The following is a 23,014-nucleotide window of genomic DNA, read 5'->3' on the forward strand; positions in this document are numbered from 1 at the left end:
CAACAGCAAGGGCATCAAGCCCAAAGTGCCCAGCCAGTACCAGTCTTCCAGGCCATTTGGTCCATGAGCCTACTGCCACAGCTGCCGCTGGACAGCACAACCTGGACTGAGAAAAATGTTTACTGTCTTTTGTTCTTTGTTAATGCGGATGATGAAGGTGCTACCTGCAGTGTCCTATCATTACAGCGTGGCTTACTTTAGACCTGAGCAGCTAAGGTGAGCAGACGACGTCAGTCTCTGGGGTAGAAGTCGTGAGTCGACTTAGTGCTGGGTCTAAATTTCACCAATCTGAACCAGGTCAGGTCTCGTTTTTACCGATACAGTCATCTACCTGAGGGTGCATGCTATCATCCATCATCACGATCACTGCCTGAGGGGAAAAAAGGAGCAGAAGTTAAAGGAAAAGTGGAGCTGTTTACAAGTTAATAGAAAACCTGCTGATGCATCAGCTGTTTGTTCCACGTTTATGCAAATCATGGCCAAAGTTTTTATTTAGACCTGCTTTTATTTTGGGTGCAATAAGAAGAAACACGGCTTTCAGTCTGATGCAGAGCTACTAATTATTTAGCTGCATTAGCCGTGGAGCAGTCTTCTGATTATATCGCTGCTCTTTGTTGTTAATCGGTCGGTATAACCAACCGCACACCATCCTGCTGCTGCTGCTGGTTGTCTTCTTTCTCTGTTGGGGTCTGTTCAGGTCGACTGCTTTGTGCAAACGTCCGGTCTGTTGGGGTCAGGATTGACCTGCTAGTTAAACATAATGGAAGCCTGTTTTGTAGCCGGGAAAACCTCAACGTTAGTTTGGTTTAAAACACAAACAAGAGAGACGCCGTTTGGATTACATGAGTTTTAGTTAGCATGCTTTGGGGGGAAGTGGGCCGTGTCATTGGATGAGAAGGAAACTGAAGGAGGATCTTGTCATGAGAAACTTCCTGCTATAAATACTTGTTACCACTGCCTATCCTGACATCCAAGTTATAATTCTCCTTAAAGACTAAACCTGATCTGTTCACATCAGCATTTTTGCTCAAGGCTACAAAGAAAACTCACAGCGAGCTTTTGTGGAGTGTGAGGTGGAATCAAAAGAATCAAACAGGCTCGTTTCATTGGCCAATCTGTTCTTCGGGGTCATCTCTGTGTGTCGCTCTCTGCACGTCCTGTTCAAACAGCAGTAACATTCACAGCTGTGATTTCACCCGGGACCTGAAATCATTTGAACATCTTTTTGGCACCCAGCACACGCCACAGATACACAACTGAAAGTGATTGGAACACAACGTCCAGGGAGCGATTTAAAAGTAGTCCAGCGACGCTGCCCTGAACAGCTGATTGGCCAGATTTCACCTTATTTTTTTTATTCGATGGAGTGAAGAACCTTTTTGATTGGAGGCCGTCACAGCCAATGAATATAGAGAATAGCATGACCTGTCTGTGTTGTGCAAACTGCTAGTATTAAACAACTTGGTGTCTGTTTAGTGAAAATGTTTTGGTCCTGTCACTGCAACACTGAGATTTCCTGGGGACAAATGGATTTTGTGGTGACCAGGATGTGACCCGTGGAGCTGAGCGCTCTGACATCATCACAGTCAGAGGGAAATTATGGTTACTTTAAGTCCAGCATGGCATTAAAAAGGAACTGCTCGACAAACTAAACTTTAATTTAGCAAGTTTTGTCAGTGTATCCATTGATTTATCTGTTTTTGGCGTGTAGCATTGCAAAAGGACGATGACAAAAACGTGTAACGAAGCCTGGATCTCATCGTTTAGCTTTATCTGATCATAAAAAACTATGTTGAGCGAGTCACCCTAAATTTTCTTCACAAAGTAAAGTGAGCTTTCCTCAAACTGGGACGTTCTGTGGGTGGAAACAACATTCTGAAACTTCATTTAGACCTGCAGCAAAAATAAAAGGGAAAATGGTTGAGAACTGGGTTATTCCCAAAAGGGAAGAACAGCATGAAGGTCAGGAAGGAATTCATCGCATCCCAACGTACACACCTGAAACTGCGAACGTAGCACCTTTAGCATCCGCTGTGCATGCAGGGTCGGCAGGCTGAGCAGACTGTAGCGTTCAGGAGTATTTTAAATGGAAAAGCACACAAACGAGCAACTCTGACCAATTAAACGCTGCTTCCCTGCAGACAGCATGACGGGCGGGGAACCAGTCGATGAAGGAATGTATGACCCCACCCCCACCTCATTTGTTTTTATAAGAGTTTACTGAGATTTTGCTAAATTTCGTAAGGTTCGTATGTTGTAAAGCATTTTGGATCTCTGCCAGAGGAACAAGCGCGCTGCCTTCACAGACGTCTGCATCCTCCACAGTTTTTATCTCCAGGTGAGGCAGATGCATGAACTGTTGTTTTGCATGCAAATCTCCATGCAGGACTCTGCGGTCCTTGTGGTTTCTGTTTCCTGGTAGTGAATAATATGAGTAATAATTATGTTTACAATGTGCCCAGTGATGGGGCTGTTCTACTCTCAAGCATGTTCACATGTAAATGACAATGTGTGAGTAGATTGAAAAGCACAAATGGAGCATCTTTGGAGAAGTTTCTAGATTATGGTGATAGATTTTGGTCACGTTGTGTCACAACACCTGTCCGTTTGTCTTCATGTTTTAAAAAAAGGAAGAAAAAAGCTTGTTTTCTTTTAGGTTTATTGCAAATTACTGAAGCATTCATTAATATCCAAACGTTTGTAGGACACTGTCACAGATACGGCCACACTTCTTGGTGTTGGTCAGTGAAATCCTTCAGAGGGATCAGAAGTGTCCAAACAGTCGTGTGTGATAACTTAAACCTACATTTTTACACATATGTTCATTCAGCATGTTTTCACGGTTCTTTGCATGCAGCTCGTTAGCAACATGGTAATACCTGAGTTATCATTTCATAATATAATACCACGGACTAACCAGGAAAAGCTCGGCACTGACAGCGGGTAGTTGTGCATGAAATACACAGTAATAACAGGAAAATCCATTTAAAAGTACCAATGCTAACCTGCTGATAATGAAATTTGATCTAAAATGTGGTCCTATGGGGATAAGCGGATAATGGCTTATTTTAACCGAATACCTTTAAATGTAATATTAGAAAATGAGGAAATGAATCATTTATTTTTGAACATTCTACTGTGACTGAAAGCACTTGTGTTGCTTTCTGTGTAAGAATCAAACTACACCTCTCTAATTGAATTTTAATGTAACGATATTTACACAATCAAAGTGTTTTTTTAGTAAGTGTGGACAATTATCACGTTGTACACGAGCTGGAATATGAAGTAGTGACAGCTCAGCTTCCGCGTGCTTCACACGTTTCCTTCTCATAAGGTTGAACTTGAGCTGCTGCACATTCACTGTTTCATTTAGCGATGAAAGATTTTTTAAGACGCTTTGATTTCTGCTGTCGATCAAAGAGCAAAGGTGGAGGACAGGTGTTGAGTCACATGACTTAGTGTTGTGTTAACATGCAGTATTGTGTGCAAAACAATGAAAAACTGACTTATAATAAAGTTTTATCAGTAAGCTTCGAGTGTCTCAGTATTTTTAGTGAATCTTTTTAATGTGTTCAAACATAAGTGACACGTGTTAACACACACTGAAGACATCAAATTCACATGGAATATATAAAAAAAGTTAACCATTTCCTGTTCAAAAAGGAGTCGGAGGAAGCAGGTGCTTATTAACTCCTACCCCCGTCTAGCTCATCTGTTATCTGTATTCTGATTATAGAATGTAAAATATGCATATATCCTATAAACACTCATGTTATACTAATACATAGATCTTTATAGATTAATCTATAAGTATTTACCTGCAGCCATCCAAAATTATCACAGTACAACCACAAAAATATTTAATCCTCTGTCTCATCCATGTGGTGCTTTACAAGTGTTTTATATAATTTCTATCAAACTGCTTTATATTTGTATATGTTTTTACATCCTAAAACATCAACTCTCTTCACCAGCTAGTGTGAGCCATGATTCCACCAGGAAGTCGCGCAATGGCACAAAGCAAACATGACAAATATTTGAAGTGATAGTAAAGAAACTGGACAGCATGCACCTGACACTGATGGCTCCATCATGTCCAAGTCTACTTTGTCTCCATTATACTGACAATGAGGAAAGCATGGAAAGGTGAGTGTGAGGACTTGGAGACACAAGGCTGAGACTGAGCTGGCTCGGACATGTGCAGAGGAGGGACGGTGGATATACTGGACAAAAGATGTTTAAGATGGAGCTGAGGAGGAAAAGAGGAAGACCTCAGAGGAGATTCATGGATGTGGTGAAGGAGGACATGCAGAGGGTTGGTGTGACAGAGCAGGATGCTGAGATCGGTGTGTTTGTGATGTGGACCCAGAAAGCAGGAAGAGAGAGACGGAACTGAATCTTAACAGAAAGCGAGCCGTTTATTTAGCTGAAAGAACACAAAACAAGGCGAACAGAGGCCAGTACTAACACTAAAACCTGAACTGGGAATGACTATGACAAGAGAAACATTGGAGGTTACTATCTTGCCCAAGGACATTTGGCATGCAGACTGGGATCAAACCACCAACCTTGCGGTTAGCAGGTGACCCGCTCTACCACCTGAGCTACAGCCAGCCCACTACATGCACTGGTCTCTCAGCCTCTGTATATAAAATAGTGCAACATAGAGATAGTTTTGTATACGACTGCTTTATTCACCAATTCTCAGCTCACTAACCAACTGCATGAGCTGCAGCTCTTTAACAACAATGGTTTGTGAAGTCATGTTAAAACTTCTTTCACATTCCATCATTGTTTTCCTGTTTTAGAGGTTGGCGTGTATGTTGATCGTCTCCCCCTGTAAAGATGTAAAGATGGAAATGAAGGAGAATTTTCCAGCTGTCCCAACATCCTCTGTCTGGATCCCAAACAAAGATGGCAGCAGTAATTAAACCACACGGCTGTTTGTTCGGAGGCGTGACGGGTTCACGGGCAGGAGGAGAAAGATGAAAAGAGGCCATTAGCTCTGACAACAGGACAAAAGAAAAACAGCAAGATGCCACTGACTCGACACAAAGCTGCTGTCGCTGAGAGCTAAGAAACGTGAAGCAGTGTGGAGGATCGAAGAAGCAAGACTCAAACATGTCCGTGTGAACGCAGAGGCAAACAGTTTTCCTACCTGATTAAACACAGGTAGAATTTAACATGTTTAACGCCTCCTGTATGAAAAACATGCCGACTGTATGTGTCAGCGTTAGTTTAAACAAACACATACGTTAGCATTTCATTTACACTGAAACTGGCAACAAGTTCTTTACTCAAACTCCTGATTTGATAGCATAATGACTTCAGAATAATTAAACATCAGCCCTACTTTCACTCTGACACTGCATCAGCCACTCAGTTCAAATTTACCAGGGAAACGTTTCCAGGTACCAGACCACAAGGAGGTGAATCTGCAACAGGCTTTCTTGGCATTAAGTATCCAAAGGACCTGTCAATCACTCAGTCATTTAAATAGAAGCTGCTGAAACAACTGGGAAACATAGTCATTGACATGTAGATGTAAGAAGGGGTTACAAAGCTTTTTCTAAGGCTCCAGCAAACCACAGTGAGCGCCATCATCCACACATGGTGCACAGTGAGCAGTGATGAACGTCCCCAGGAGTGGCAGGGATAAGAAGAGTACTCCGACAACATCAGTGACTCATCCAGGCCACAGATTAACCCAGAACAACCTCTAAAGATCAGATCTTGTCAGATGATATTGTTCAGTAAACAATTTGATGATTATTTACGAGCAGAGCGTGGGTGAGTCAGGTGTTCACAGAGTGTCTGTACACGAGCCTCACCTGGATCCAAATTAAGACGCAGAGAATTACAGGTCCTCCAAGCATTTATGTGTTCAAGACACATCTGTGGTTTAACTTAGTTTAACGTACCATCAGCATAGAAATGAAAAACTATTCAGTGTTGTCTGATAATATCGTGTGAGGGAAGCATGTATAGTGTAAAGAGGAGCACGAGTCCAGTCTATCAGAGAAATACAAACCAAACCAGTGCAGTTTTTAGTTTCAGTTGTATGAGGATTGGTTGATTGTAACTGGATGAAGACAAAGTGCAGTAAAGTTGTAGACTTCCTTTTCTTTTTTAGCCTTTACATTGAAAGTGTCAGTAAATTGTATAAAGGAGCTGCAGCACTGAGCTCGAAAACTGTCATTTAACTTAGAGGAGAAACTAATTAATGGACTTTCTGAGACAGATTGTAAAATCTGATAGTTCATATTTCTGTGCAGGGCTGACACGCTCCCTCAGCTTTGATAAAGCTCAGTTTATAGTTCATTAATTCTGTCCCTTACAGCTGAACATATATATATGCGGCTGGTTTATCCTTCAAGCTCGGGTCCTCTACCAGAGGTCTGGGAGCTTGAGGGTCCTGCGCAGTATCTTAGCTGTTCCTAGGACTGCGCTCTTCTGGACAGAGATCTCCGATTACCACGGGGACCACCGTTACCTTCACCCTCCACATCCTCTCCAGCTCTTCTCTGAGCCCTTGGTATTTCACCAGCTTCTCGTGTTCCTTCTTCCTGATGTTGCTGTCATTGGGAACCGCTACATCGATCACTACAGCTGTCTTCTCCTGTTTGTCTACCACCACTATGTCCGGTTGGTTAGCCACCACCATTTTGTCCGTCTGTATCTGGAAGTCCCACAGGATCTTAGCTCGGTCATTCTCCACCACCGTCTCCCATTTTGACCTCGGGACTTCCAGGTTATACTCGGCACAGATGTTCCTGTACACTATGCCGGCCACTTGGTTATGGCGCTCCATGTATGCCCTGCCTGCTAGCATCTTGCACCCTGCTGTTATGTGCTGGATTGTCTCTGGGGCATCTTTACACAGCCTGCACCTGGGGTCTTGCCTGGCGTGATAGACCCCAGCCTCTATGGATCTTGTGCTCAGAGCTTGTTCTTGTGCTGCCACAATAAAAGAGAGCGTGCATTACAAAGGAGCATTTTTGTCACAAAAACCTTTTATGGATCAAGTTTTGTTAAAACTTTAAAAAGTAACGCTGGTTGTTTGTCCCTGTTATGACTCAGCTGAAAGTTACCTCTGCTGATTAATGTCAGGACCTGCAGCTGCTGATTCTCTAAACGTTGAAGCACTCTGACTCACAGAGGACGTTAGTAAAACTGTTTAATTAAAGCAGGTTCAGCAGGTCTTTAATTACTTCAGCACACATGTGCAGGAAGAGCCTCCAAACTAAGGAGGAGGTTAATGAGGAGCAGCCAATCGGAAGCTGCTGCTCTGTGCTTTAAAAAGAATGACGGGAACTCCAAACGGTGGCTTCAGACTGACAGAGCACGCATCAGAAGCTTGTTTTTCATGCAGATGGTAAAACAAAAGCCCCTCTTTCCTTTTACACTTTACAGGCTGCGTTTTATTGGATTCATTCCACTGAAGCTCTCAGAGGATAAGAAGCACTTCAGGAAATACTCCGACACTCATCCTCTTGGGAATGTTTCCCCGTGTTTCACTTAATCTCTCACAAAGAGCAGAAACAGAACTGCTGCTGAAGCTCACTGCCCTTCTCTGCAGCTGAGGACATTTCCTGATTTATCCATGATGGTCTCTACTCCTTTATGTTTACAGTGTAAACAATGAATGCAGTCATCCATCCATCCAGTTCTGTTCTGTTTATCCTCATCAGGGTCGTGGGGAGCTGGATTAACGGATCAGCTTCCACAGGGTCCCGGTGATGTTGCACGCAGATATCCTGTACCTAACATTCTTCTGTTGCTTTGTATTGTTTCTAAAATAACTTCAGTGTAACTTTTGTCCTGCTCGCTAAATTTCCCTGTTTTTCACTTTTATTTACAGAGGACACATTTATGGCTCGCTGTGAGGCAACAGTGCTGACCGCTGCAGCACCGTGTCCGTTTAACTCCAGAAAATAGTGAATTTCACACAGTGCAGTGGGCTACAAACACTAGTGTCAATCTGATACCAGCGTTGGTATCGATATTTGGATCGATCTGCCCGCCTCTGCTTTACAGGTGGGTTCTTTTCCAGTCCTACAGGGAATCAGTCTGTCTGTCCATCACTTTGGTCCAACGTGCTATTGTTTACTGTAGGGACACTTGTATTAAGGAAGTGATCGTTTATAGCAGCTCTCAGGAAACTGAAGTAACAAGGACTCTGCCATTAATAACACACAAACACATCAACACTCAGAGTCATGCTGTTCGAGCGAGTTACAGATGTGAGTGAGCTTTTGGAGGTAATGACTCAGACATTTGTGTAAAAACATTAATGGTCAAAAACTAAATTCTCTGTTCATTTTCAAAGTTTAATACAGTGAATACTTGGTGAGGAAAGTTTTTTGGACTTTGGATTTAAATGGCAACATATTTTCAGAAGCATCGTCGCTCAATAAACCAACAACCACATAAACAACCAGCTAGCTATTTTACAGTTGTGCCAAGCTAAGCTAAGCTAGGCTAGGCTAGGCTAGCCTTATCTTTCTCCACAGACCAACAGATTCTAACCTCTGCTGAAAATGAAAGAGCCTTCTGTTTCATTTGAGAGCATGATTACACAATATTGTGATAATTTAACATTTCAGTTTTACTGTTACAAACATGTTTCATTTAATCTGACAGATATGAGAATATATGTGAAGTCCATGAAGCAGCTAACTGACTCCAGTTTACTGGGTCCCATCCCAGTTTGACGTTAGTGATCCCTCCTTTAGCTGAGGAGCAAAAGAAGAAGAAGATTTTCTGTACTGTTCTGTTCTGTCTGATATTCTGATAAAACCTATAAGTAATGCAGAGGATAATAAAATGATAAGAACAGTTATTTATCTTATAATGAAGAGAATCAGCTTTTAGTTTTAAAAAAAATCATTATAGAAATATTTTCCAACTCTCAGCAGCCAGTATGTGTCAGAGCACCAGGGCTGAAGGACACCTTGTGTGTGACGGGGAGATGCAGAAGTCACAAAGCGCCATGGGTTGTGTAAGAAGCTGTGATGTCACCACATCCCTGTAACCAATGAGACTGACTCTCAGTCTTCTGGTGTAAGATCGCCGTCACCTCTCACACCAAACCTCAGCATCAGCACCGGTGTGAGAACAGAAAAAGATGATGATAAAGTCGTACCTGCTCAAACACTCACACCTGCTGCACCGTAAAACCTCGCCTCCGGGTGACAAAGGATCGATGTTTCTGGAGTAAGTCAGAAAGGAGGTTTTTCCAGTGATGGATATTTTACCATGACAAGCACTGGGACCTCACAGTCAGATGCCCCCTCCCCCTCCAGTTTGAATGCACCAAGAGAGTGATGGTGTCATGTGTGGCTGTGTGACAGGCAGGACGCAGGACTCGTACACAGACTGTAAACTTAAAGCTGCAGCTTTAATGCTGATCCTCCATGAAGTAAACTCACAGAAAAAAACAAACTGAAACCCTGAACATGAAACTAGAAACTGGAACAGAACAAGGAATGACAGAAACGAGACATGCAGAGACACTTGGAGCACATGGAGTGGTACGACGGGACGAAACAGGTGGAAACACAGCTGGGACTAATCAGACATAACGAGACACACTGCACACAGCACAGGGACTATCAAAATAAAACAGGAAACACCAAAGACAGTCTGCAACAATGACACGTGTTGAAAATGCTTCAGGCTTCATCACAGGACGTCATTAATCAATAACTGACTTCAGGTCCATTGTTTACATCGTCTGTTGTCATGTGACAGCACTATGCTACACAGTCTCTGCAGTCCTTTAGTGTGAGAAGAAGATCGCGTCTGTGCCTTGTGCACACTTTATAAAAATGTCGCCTCGTGGCACTTCAGAGGCGTCTTTAATGCTGGAAGATGTCAAATGTACCTGTTGGGCGTGAACTGCTGCATCCGCCATGTTGCTGTCTGTCTGAATTATCTGCACTTCAGCTAAACAACACAAAACATCACAAATCAAAGACATAATGTTACTATGGAGGGAAAAATCATTTTCTGAGTCACCTGGGCCGAGGAAAGCCATCAGCGCTGCTCCTCCTCACACACTCAGCTTATCTGACTCTGAACGAGCTGTTATCAGGTTATTTGGTTGGTTAAGGCTCAGATGTGATTGTCTGACTAGTTGTTGACCATCAGCAGGAGTTCAGGTGGTCTCTCAGTCCGATCCATACACAGGAAGTCACCTGACTCTCGATGGTGGCCAGGTCTGAGTATTTCCCTCTGAGTGACTTTCGGGTCATTTTCTTGTTCACGTACTCGAGTTAAAGAGCGTGGTACGAGAAGGCGAGGGCAGATATTTATCAGCTGATAGTTTTCATCTGGTGAAAATGTCAGAGATCATCAAAGTTACTGCGAGTAATCGTGAGCCGTGATGTAAGTGTTTGTATCCTGCTGGGTTCACACGCTGACGTCAGCCTGAACGAGGAAAGATCCGACTAACGTACGGCACTGATCGAGGTCGGGTATGGAAATGGGTATTGATTACAATACGTGATCATTCATTCTCGTGGTGTCATGATCATAGGCTGTATAAATAGGACACAACCATATTTTGATCACTTCCATTTTTCTTACTTGGAGCCAGGATGAAGCTTTCAGCTGATGCTAGCGAGCTGAAATTATGCAGCGTGCAGCTGCGCGGTCTATCGCATGTCTGCAGTTAGTGCAATCATTCACTCTCAGACACTGTGTCCATGTTTTATACACAGTTTAGTTCAGTCATGTATTTTATGTTGTGAAGTAAAATCATCCTTTTAACGACTTTAATGTCTGTTTCTATTTTAAAACTAATTATGTGGTAAATTCATGGATCCCATGAAGCTCACTGCACGTTTGTAGCTGTTCCTACACGCTGGATCACGCTGGAGTTTAATGCAGCTGATGGTGTTATGTGAAGCCATTTATAGTTTCTGTATCAGCTGAGGTTCGGGGTTGATGATCGCCGTGAGGAATCACGGTTAGAAGGAGAAGATCAGAGCTGGAAAATATTCTGAAATCACAGAAAACTGTGGAAATTTGGGGTTCCCAGCCTCTCCCTCTGAAGAGGAGACGAAGGCTTTCAGCTGTGATGAGGTGAACAGTGCGGTGTTAGCCGGCAGCTGCCGATGCTGGAACAGGACGACAGCCGGGCTGAGTGACAGCTCAGTGTTCCTCAGAGGAAACTCATTATCATGCTCAGCTAAACGCCACCGCCGCTGACACGCAGGGACGGGAAACTGGCTGCGGGATTCCTCACTGATGGATTTTTCCTTCCAGATGCACCAACGTCATCATTTATTCATGCAAACATTTGAATAATTAAATTAAGTGTAATACTAGTACAGTAGCAGCTGTGAACAGTAAAAATAGAGCGTGGAGACGAGAATTTATACAAACTTGGAAAAGATGATGAAGTCAGCTGACGAAGACGTCTAAAAAGGGAAAGAGTTTAATCTGGAGGAAGAGTCTGAAGACCAGCAAAGAATAATATGAATGTCTATATTAGGGTCCTGTTCCTTATTTTATGACACATGTAATGCTCGATGGCAGATGGTCATATTAAATATGACAGACTGCATGAAAGGCTTGTTTCACAGTCAGGTCTACTGTCAGAGATATTTGATGTTGCTGAGCAGACATGCTGTATGGTCAGTGATGAAGTCCACCCCACACGCAGGGAGAAGGTGGAGGAGCTTCAGCTGAAAGGGGCCGCTATGCTTGCTGCGTCGCTTCTGTCGTGGGTGTCGTGCACCGATTTTGATGTCACATCATGTGTCCCATGACACAATCTTTACTGGGACCTTTAAGGTGCGGTCAGTAAAATCCCACCACTGCCAGCTGAGGCGCGTTCTCTTTCTCCTCTCAATTCTCGTTGAAATTCGTAGCTACGGTGGCCGCTGTAGGACAAACAACCCAGGGTTAGAGTGCAGGCTGTCAGCGCGCTGTTTGCCTCAGCTGTCATGTGTCCGTCTAGATTAGCATGTTCATGCACGTTTCATGAGCCCCGACTTGAGCGAGGTGGAGGTGAAAGTGTAGAGCGAGCTGCGATGGAGAATGACATCATGAGAAAGAGATGATGAAGATATCCATGTACAGTTGTTAAGAGGTCCAAGCTAAAACTAATAAGGTGTGCTACACACGTGGCCTGTAAGCACAGACGGCACCAGCTCCTGTGTATTTGTAATGACTTCATCAAAGTTTATGTGAATGCATCAGGTTGTTGGAAGACATATTTAAACACTAATCAGTGTATCTTTATAAATACAATATTCTTACTTATTTTCTTACTGTACCTTTAAAATAAAGTAGGATTATTTTGAAATCTGAATCATGCGAAGCCACTCTGATAGAGATCAACAATAAAACTATGAAGCTGGAAATAAGAGGACTGGTTTCCCTTCAACACATAAACAGACACAAAACCACAAACCTGAGGATTTCCCAGTCCGTTACCTTCAGACGGTCCGACTTTTCCAAAGATTCAAAAGAATTTGTAAAAATGTTTTCTTGAGAAGTCGCTGGGATCCAGAGATTTCACCCTGATACACTCTGTTCTTCACGATTTCTCAGACTCTAGAGACAGAGAGGGAGAAGTTGCACATAAACAGCACCCAGATTTATGCTTCAAGACCAGACTCGTCATCTTTCTAACATCTTCACACATGACTTGAAGTTCTTCTGATCCTTAACTCGTCAACTTTCTCCACAAAATACGAGCAGAGCTGCTGATTTCTGTTGGATTAGACACACGTTTATACCTCGCTGCACTCAGAGTCAAACCGATAACACCGCCCTGAGTCCTCCGCTTGTCCACTAATCCATTTAGCTGCACACACTCTGCCAGATTAGCTCACACACAGATCTCAGCCTCCAGCTCCGATCGATCGTTCCCGACAGCAGTGATTACGCATCCTCCTGCTGACGGACACTGAGCTCAGTGTTCACACTCAGCGTCCTGATCACACGGGGTTTATATGATTTCTATCCCAGAACGTAAAAGTTTAGGAATGAAGAAGACTAAAAAACAACATGTGGCCCACTAAAGGGAATGAGAGAGACCACACCTGCATCTAACAGATGATGAGATGTCATCTCCTTTTTTTTTTTTTTTTTTTTTTTTTTTAATACGGGACAGGGGAAAAGAAAAGGGAGACAGAAAGAGGGGGAAGAAAAAAAAAACAGCGAAGAAGAGGGATGAGGATAAAGGGCAAAAAACAAAAACCAACAAAATAAGCAGACAAAAAATACATATATCGATCACCTGGATCACCTGTTGAGAAAGAAAAAAGAAAACAAGCAGAAGAAAACGAGAGTAATAGAATAAACAACATCACAATGATATATGGGAATATAACACTAAATACTTAATATTAAACATTATTGTGCAGCACGTAAGATCGACAGCGCACAGTGTGCTTTGAGGTAGGAGCCAAAAAGGGTGTAGTTTGTGTGTGTGATCACCTGTGTGTACACCTGTGAGCATGAGCGCGCTTGTATTTAAAAGGTTCCTTGATGTAATGATCTGCTAGAGGGTGTGGGGGGGCCACAGTCCCATCCTCCAGGGCGAGATGTCATCTCCTGTTGAAATGAAGTTATTTTGGCCACTATGTTTAATTTTCATGGCTTATCTTTATCATAGAACTAGGACTTCTGGGACATTTAGGCTGAAATAATATAAAATCCGAGAATTTCACTGAGAAAAACTGGAGCTGGCGCAAAGCTGGAGTTTGTTAGTACAATTAACTGCACAGCAGCCATATTATTGGTCCGATGAAAAGGCTCCAAAGCAGCGGTCCTGTCCTCTGAAGCTGCTTCTGTCAGCGTGGACACCATGATAAACTAAGGAAAAAAGCAGTAAACGTGTTTTTGTTTATGTCTGCTGGAAAGTTTTAACATGGGAGTCTGACTCACTGCTGGAGCCTCTAGTGGACATTACAGGAACTGCAGGTTTGGGGATTTTTGTGTTGGCTTCATTTTTCATTTTTCTGGATGAACCTTTTAACTATCGTGGACCCGAGGAGACCCCTCGCTGCTTCAAATAAAGTTGCTTTTACAAATTACTTTTACTTTCATAAGCCTTTGGCTGCCTGACCTACCTCTGAATCTAGGACGGAGACGTGAGTGGAAGAAGGCTCGACTTTAGGAAAGTCTTCCTCTTCCTCCTCTGCTGCGGGGGTCTCGTCACCGCTGGGAGGCATTAACGTCCGACTCTGTGTGATTTCCCGGATGTGCTGCAGTGGAGAGTAAGCTCCATTTTCTTATTGACCCGGCGTCTCTGGGGGCAGGTGCACCGAGGCCCTGCTCTCTGCCCGGCTTTGTTCAGGTGGAGAGAGGCAGCAGGTGCTTCATCCTGATAATGAGTAAAGCCACAGAGAGAGAGCGAGGCAGAGGAGCAGCAGGGATTTCCTCACATACCTGAACACCACTGTCTCATGCACCCTGATGACTCCTGATGTCGGCACGTTTCCTGTAGCGGAGCCAGCTTGTTATTCCCTTTTTTGTTTTTATTAGAAATCTTTCCACCTCGATTATTTTGACTCGATTATCTTTATTATCTTTTCCTTATCTCGTGTCACAAAACCAAAGAGCAGCAGTCAGGCTAAGCAGGCACTCAAAGGCTCACGCTTCATCTATCTAGCTACGAGCATTGAACGGGACGGCGGCTTATGACCAATCACAAAGAAGGACAAGTCTCCTGGCAACAAGGGAAAATATAAACTGTATCCTTCACCCAACAAGATACAGACTCAGAACAGCACAAACTCTGTGAGCTTTAAGTCGTTGGACTGTAAGAAAACTGTTATTACATTAATTTATAGCTTATTTGAAACCCAGATGAAAGCTGGTAAAAACAGTGTCTCTGTAAGTCGACCGTCTTCTCAGCATCTCAGCTTTAAAACCAACATATGAGAAAATCTGAGAGATTAGAGATGCTCTGTTTTACCATCATATATTGAGCCTCATGAAATTATTTTAAAATTGAAGCCTGCATGAATAAAGCATCAATACCTCTCACTGATGCTCAGCAGTTAGCAACAAAAAATGTATTCTTCTTCTTATCTTCACACATCAGAAGGGTGACGTGGTTTTTCGAGAGAACTGATTGGTCCGTGTGAGCGTGTACCCGTTGAACTCTCATCTGCAGCGTAAGTTACCGTAGTGATGTCAGAAGAAGGGACCCACTATCACAACACTGAAGTTAAACATGAACTCATCTCCTCATAGCCAAATCATGCCTGTGATTGGCTCGTTGTCACAGTCCAGTCAGCACATGGGCATCAAGGTAAGACCTTTGACAGCAGCTCATCATGAGACGGAGTTGGCGTCACGTCATCAATCGGAACGTTTCAAAGCAGATAAGTCCTAAAAATCACAGAGAGATGACGTCAGTGTCCCAAAAAGCTCCGAGAGCTCGACCCTGATGTACAAATATGACCACACAAGCTTTTGAAAGTTTTTAAGGGTCATGTCCAGAGATGGTCAGTAGCACGTTACAAGTAACACGTTACTGTAATTAACTAAGTAACAAGTAAAGTAAGGGATTACTAATGCAAAAAAGTAATTAGATTGCTGTTACTTTCCTGTAAGCACGCTGCGTTTCTGCGTTACTAAACTGTGATTTGTATGATGTAAGCGCGTGTGACGCCCGTGGCAGCAACAGACGTGTGCAGATCAACAATGGATAACATGGTGTGATGGAGAGAGTACGACCAGCAGCGTTTAAAGTGTGGAAGTAATCACATTACTTTAAGTTTTAGTTTGTAAAAAGTGACAAAAACATTAGCGTCCGCTGTGCACCCTGCGTGGGAAGAAAACTTCTTTCTAAATCTGCGCGAGCAGCGAGCACGCTGCCACGGGAACGTGACACTCACAGAGAAACCCCCGGATCCTCCCACTGACATGACCGCTGTGGGCAAACCTCCACCCGCCCCACTCCTGCTGAACAGCTGACAACAGATTTAAGAGCTGCTGAATCTTTGATTCTATTTATTTCCTGCTGTGTTTTACTTGCATCTATTTGAAAGAGTGTAAACACAAAACATGATTTCAGCCAGAACATGCAGAACAGAGACTTTTTCATCTGATTACATTTGATATGATGATTATGCAGAAAAAGTAGAACTGGGCTGAAAGGTCTGTTGCTTTATTACATATTCAGGTTTTGTATCATGTTTTTAAAAAGTAACTCAGTAACTAATCACTTTACTTAAAATAAGTCATCAGTAAAGTAAAGGCATTACTTTTTTGGAGAAGTAATCAGTAATTAGTTACTGATTACTTTTTTCAAGTAACTTGACCAACACTGGCCATATCCCATCTGTCCCATATGATGTTACATCATGATGTCGTGTAACGTCAAATAAATCAATATAAAAACTTCTCTCGTTCATCTATTTTGATTATATTATATATAAATATTAACACTGGAATATATTCAGTATTTGTTGCCATACAGTCCAAGACTGAGATGTGAAATAAATCTGTTTGTATTTTTGGATCAGGTTTGACATTTGATGTTAATATTGGTTCAGAAACAGACGCGTCTACAGAGTCCAGCCTTAAATTCTTTGGATCATATCTTCAGTTTGATTGCTCTTTGGCACCAAAAGAAAATGTAATAACATCACACGTCTTTGTTGCCTACAGCATCTACCCGGATCACCTGTACTCAGGTGCAGCATGTCACAGGCATAAATCAGAAACATTGGTTTTACTGATATGTGTCATTAACCTCCTCAAAGACACATAAAAAGGTTTAGCTGTAGTTAGGATCCTTCATTCCTCCTCCTGCGTATTTCCTCTCGGGGCAGAAACTACTGGGAAATGTTGAGTGAGGCGATCTGGACAAACCTGAGCTCCACAGGTAAAACTGAATGTTTCCTGTTTTGGATTTAGGATGAGGCCTCGGCGCCCGGAGCTCCAGTCCCTGCGCCTCCTGCTCACCCATCCACTGGCCATCGCTCATGCTCGCCTCCCACGACGCACGGACAAATGAAAGCCCAGTAGCTCTCATTACTGCAGAAACATCAGAGCTCGTCCTCGCTCCCAGGTCATCCAATAGCTCGTTCTGTCAGAGCCGCCGGTGCCTGAGATCAGCACAAGGCTTCCTTAGCCGAGGTGCTGTGACCCACTCCCACAGCTGAGAGCAAACTGTTTGAAAGAGACGAAGATTTAATAAGAGCGCTGCTCACCTTCATCAAGAAAGATCCCTCCACACCAGGCGTGACCTGAGGTCCTCCATCCGGACCCATTTCAGGTATTTATTTGATTTGTATTTGTGCAGCTCTGACGTCCGAGGACTCCCTTTATCCTTCCAGAGCTTCCTGGATCCAGATCGACTGGATTAATCCAGCTAACGCATGAAGCTCCTTCACATGGCCGCCAACGATGCCGCCTTCGTTTTATCCTGCTTTGGTGAGCTTTACTTCCTGTTAGGTTGAGTTTAGGATAAAAACATGTTGAGTCTTTTGACTCAGTACTTATTTTACATGCACTCACCTCATTATGAGAAAATTGAGCCTTGTTTAATATGAACCTCGACCACTGTAACAGACAATATAAAGAGAACAGCTATGGGCAGAAATCTGTGCCATCAGAAACTGAATTTGAATAAGTTAAATTTGAATTTGAACTGATCAGATTGAATCTGAATTGTAACTTAAATAAATTATGAGAATGTGTTATTTTGCAAAGTGCTCTCCAAGGTTCCTAAATAAAATATGGCATTGAGGTCATTTCTTTTGAATTAATCCCTTCTTCTGAAATATAAGAACCTCTCCTGGTTTTAATGGCACTTTGGATTTCCTTACTTTCTGTTCCACTCCCAACCCCAAACAGATGCTGACAAGCTGACACAGTAACATGGAAGAGGGAAAGAAGTTGGAAAGGACTACTATAAATAAACCTAATGCCTAACAATGAAAAATGTAAAATAAGAACAATAATAATAATAAAGATAAAAGATGAAGTAACAAGTTTTTAGTTTCTTGTTTATTCCAAATGATCATCCAGATGTCTGTGACGTGATGACAAACACCATAATGGAAGGCCTTTGTCATCACATGCTTAAACTCATATATTTTTGCATATGCTGAACAGGCAGTCAGACATGCTGTAACTGTGGGGTAGAAAACTGCATGAACACCATACAGCAGGGGTCTCAAACTCCAGTCCTCGAGGGCCGCTGTCCTGCAACTTTTCCATGTGTCCCTGTTGCAACACACCTAGTAGGTCATTAGCAAGACTATAGAACTTGACTGCATGCTGAGTTGGCAATTCAGCCATTTGATTCATGTTACAGCAGCTCATGAGTGAATGAACATGGTGCAATAAAAGTATTTTTAGAAGTATATGTTTCCAAATACATATATTTACTTAAATTTACCTAAGTAGGGTTAGAGGTTGCCACCTCAGCATGCAGTCAAGTTCTATACTCTTGCTAATGACCTACTAATTGTATTCAGGTGTGTTGCACCAGGGACACATGGAAAAGTTGCATGACACCGGCCCTTGAGGACTGGAGTTTGAGACCCCTGTCATACGAAACATGACAGGTGTGGTTGAACTGCATGAAGACTCTGAAGTTTCTCTTCTCTTCTGGCAGGACAGGAATGTGGCCTTGTCCTGTGAGCCACCGTAAGGATGTACTTGGAGTAGAACTGGACTGTCACCGGCCTCAGGCTCTTCACCTTTTCAAAGACAAAGCAGTCATTTAGATAAAATGCACAAAGAGAATTTAGATAATTATTAATTCTTGTCAAGAGTGAACAAGCACTGATAGTATAATCGACAGCTGTGGCCAAATGTTTAGAGAATGAGAAGTGTTGTTTGTTTGTTTACAAAGTTTGCTGTTTCAGTGATAGTTGTATATCATATTATATCACTTCAAACAGGTGATCCAGTAATGCTGCACTAATGAATTAGACTAACTATTCACTTTAGCTAAAGTTATTAAGTTAGCTAAAGAGTTGGGATGCTGTGTGAGACATAAATAAAGCTCAAATACAAAGGTTTGGACGCTGTTTTGCATGTTTCCTACTGTAGGGGTCTCTGCAAGCATACAGGGCTCTGACAGGGTACAAGATGACAACTGTGGAATTCTACTAGAAACAGTCGATCATATTTGTTTGTCAAAGCTGAATCCAGGGCAAACTAGGCTAAATTAGCGTTTTTAGCTAACAGCTACAATAAGCATAAAAGTTACCTTACGGCTATCATTTGTTAACATGACGCTTGTTCTTATACATGTAATACATTTATTACCAACCTGAGAGTTTATCCGCTGGTCATTCGACATGACGAATGACTTCTGAAGTCTTAATTCAGCTCAAGACGCTGTAGATTCCCGTCAGTAACACTTTCGGTCCGCTAGTAAAACGTAGTTCTATTAATCTGCGCTCGTTTACTCTTGAACCGGAACCGGATGTAAGTCCCAAAAAACTGAATTTTGGTGAACTGAATGGTGAGAAGTGAATCTGAAATTATTCGAGAGCTAAATTTTTAAAGGATAAAATACAGTTTCAAAGCAAATAAATTCATTTTCAAAATATAAATTTCAATTTAGTGATGATCATTTTCAAACCAATAAACTGAATTTCAAATTAGACTAATTCATATTCAGATTGTAAAAGCATTTATTCAAGTTACAATTCAGATTCAATCTGAGCAATTCAAATTTAACTTATTCAAATTCAGTTTCTGATGGCACAGATTTCTGCCCATAAACAGCTGCCAGCACCGGCCACGAGCGACGTATTGGCTGTATCGCTGTGACTCGGCATTTTTACTGAGCGTGGCTTTGACTTCAGTTTTTCAGCACTCTGACGGAGCTGCCATCATTTAAAGGTGATCGATGGATAACTGTGTTCAGTGTCTTCGGTCTTAATGGGTTCATAAAAACACCGTCTACAGGCGGTTAACTGGTTAACTGTACAGCTGCTGGAAACAGCTGCTAGAGCTGGAGCAGGTGTTCACAGATGATGTTCGCTGTTTTCCGTTGGCAGATTTTATGATTCAAGTTGGAGGAGAAGCAGAGTCGGGTCGTGGAGGCAGCAGTCTGTCCTCAGAGTCCCAAAGTGTTTCCAGGACAAATCATCTCCAGTGAGCTCTGGGTCCACGCTGTGGTCTCCTCCCAGTTAACCACAGCGGTCAGGTACAGTCCCTGTATTTCTCTGGATGTGGATCCACTCACCCTCCATCTTCACTCTCCACTTGTGAACAAGAGATGTTTGACCACCATGACCTCAGACTTAGAGGAAGATCATGAAGAGGATGCTTGGAATAGCAGCTTAGTTTAGCATTAGCCTCACACACTCACAGCTGGGTTCAGTGGACATGGAGGGCAAAATGCTCCTTTTTCCAACACTTGTTGGGGTCTGTGGCACTAACATCTCCTCTGCTCTGTAACCTTTGTGCTCTTCTTCTAAATAAGGAGAAAATATGACTTCAGTATGAATCTAAACATGTAACTTGTGACCTGGAAGTGAAAACTTTGGCCGTTTGTGTTGTTCAGAGAGGAGGGAGTGCTTTCAGGCTGCTGTTACGACACAGTGCGTCTCATAATGAACAGTGTTCGGCCTCTGGTTTGTGTTTCGCTGCAGGTTTGATGATTTCTGTCTGCTTGAGGAACACGCAGCTTCCTCTCCTGTCAATATCCTTATACAAAGAAAAACAGGCAGAAATTCAGCCCGAGGGGGCAGCGGTCAGTTCCAGCCTGGGACGAGAGGACCTGCAGACAGTGAAGGTGCATCCAGTATCCTGCAGCCCTTCATTCATCTTCATCCTCTTCAGAGAGAGGTGATAAATAACTGCGCCTCACGGGGCTGAAGCAGCTCTGATGAACCCGGTGAACGGTGGAGTTCATTGTTGATGCGTATCGAACGAGAGGACAATCAACCATCGCTCTCTGTGAATTATTAACCCACGCATGTGGATCATTCATCTCACTTTGCACGTACTCTGGTGTGTTTTCAGTTTAGCTCAGGGCGCCGAGGCGTCCGTCCTCGCCGCCTGCAGATAAACAGCAGGCAGAGTCGAGCCTTTATTCACTCCCAAACTGGTCGTTTAGAAGTCGTCGGGCGGAGGCGCATAATGGGCCGGGTAATGAGCAGCGCCGCAATGAACAATGGAACAGATGGAGGTTTTTCTCGGGGAAATAAAGCGGCAGTCATTGTTTCACCGCCGAGGTTTGAGGAGTCGTCCTCGGTGATGCTTACATGCAAACCATCAGCAGAGGGACATTTTTCAGATAATACTGTTTACATGATGGTTTTTATAATAACCTGGGCTCATTTTAAAGGGTCATTCACTCAGACACACGGCACATTTCCCCACTTTCTGTTATCTGTCCATGCAGAGACTACAATTAGTGGCCAAAGTCGTTTTATTGCTAATTCAAGCAGCAGCGTATCTATTTTTACAGCCTGACTATAAAGAAAAGTCCAGACAACAAACTCTCGTGTTAAATATCCAAGTTTACAGCCAGATACAGAAAACTGTTTCGGCCTCGGTGGGACGTTTCCAATTAATTGCACCAACTCCAAAGTGCAGCACAGTGTTAGCTGTCACTCCTCAGCGTCATTTCAGATCAACTTAAGAAAAATAACTCGTTAGGATCAACGTCTGCAGACGAGCATCTCTGAACGAACATGTCGAGCTTTGAGCAGCAGAGGAGTACACCAGCTGATCAGAAAATCGCTGCCTGATCTGAGGAGTCGCAGTTTCTGCTGCAACGTTCAGTTTGTGTGAAGAGCATGCAACCATGGATCCATCCTGCCAGGTATCAGGGATTCAGGTGGGATTATGTTCTCTGACATGTGTTCTGATTGGCTGTTTCCAAAAGGATGATGCTGTATGTCAATCAGATCTGAGCCGTGAAGAGTTCAAACAGATCTGAAGGTGAGACGGGTCAAACCCAGAAAGGTGTCATTAAAATGTGCAGTGAGTGGATCTCGTCCAGTAGATGGACTTCCTGAAGAGCAGATCTTGGACATTTCACGTCATGTTGTCATCGTTGCTGAACGCAGGGATGATATTTGTTGCTCCCTGCTGAGGCCTCTGTGAAGTCGAATAATTCAGGCGATACTAAAGGCTGGAAACAGCGATCGTTATACTACAGTTCATGATGTTTATTCATAGACTGATGAATCCCATCGGTCACAGCTGTGACTTTAACAGACTCGTATTAAACGTTCAGATCACATCAGCAGGTTACAGCTTAAAATGGAAAGCACACAGGTAGCGCCTGGTTTTACATGTCGTCTCCTCTCCCTCATAAAGGATGCTCCCTTCTTGAGGTGGTAATAAAGGAAGCGCTGAAGCTGAAACAGATCGGAGTTTGAGATCGGAGTTTGATCACAGGAATGGACCTGTCATTACTTCTGTGCGTCGAAGACTTTTGGAGGATTTTCAGGTGCAGCTGAGGTACAGACCCAGAAGTCTGTGCTCTGGGATTTTGCTGTTTGTTTCATATTTATGTCAGGAGCTAGTTAAGCGTGCTAACTGTGCTTGCTAGTATCAGCCGGTAACTTAGAGCATTTATTAGAGCGTTGCTTTGCTCCTACATGCAGCAGCAGCAGACCAGTGTGCATTACCTTTACCTTTGTATTTCACCGTGTTTCCCTCAGTTTCCATGTTAACCATCATTTTGGCGTTCTTCCACGCCATTTTCTGGCACTGGGTTCAGTTTCCTTCCCCTCTGTTTTCTCTTTCAGCATTCTTCTAACGTTTATGGCTCATTCTCTATTTCCTCTCTCCAGCCTTGTCAGTAATTTCACAGCCTGCCTTTTTCCTGCATTTTCATCCACGCCACATTTTCTGCAGCAGCACAGGCTGCCAGATGCACAAACCGCCAACTCCACCTCTTTTCCTCCACTATGTTTCCTGCTGAAACCCAACGTTCATTATACAGAAAAGCTGCAGGTGTATAATAATGTCAGCTTACAGGCGGGTGTAGCAGCGTATGGAACGAAACCTGTGTGAATTTAGTCGAAGTGGTCGTGAACGATCTGCTTCAGCACCG

General features: G+C 43.1%; 1 protein-coding gene across 1 annotated transcript in view; it reads left to right on the forward strand.

The window, feature by feature from the left end:
• The window catches only part of cpne4a (copine IVa), a 101,436-nt gene extending 97,915 nt beyond the window's left edge, over positions 1-3,521 (forward strand). Inside the window, exon 16 of the mRNA XM_063486237.1 lies at positions 1-3,521. This exon is cut by the window's left edge and continues 65 nt beyond it. Within this exon, the coding sequence (XP_063342307.1) occupies positions 1-67 (67 nt within the window). The 3' untranslated portion in view covers positions 68-3,521.
• Positions 3,522-23,014: the final 19,493 nt, after the last annotated feature.

Source organism: Pelmatolapia mariae, linkage group LG10_11 (assembly GCF_036321145.2).
Source record: "Pelmatolapia mariae isolate MD_Pm_ZW linkage group LG10_11, Pm_UMD_F_2, whole genome shotgun sequence".
In the NCBI taxonomy this organism is placed as follows: Eukaryota; Metazoa; Chordata; class Actinopteri; order Cichliformes; family Cichlidae; genus Pelmatolapia; species Pelmatolapia mariae.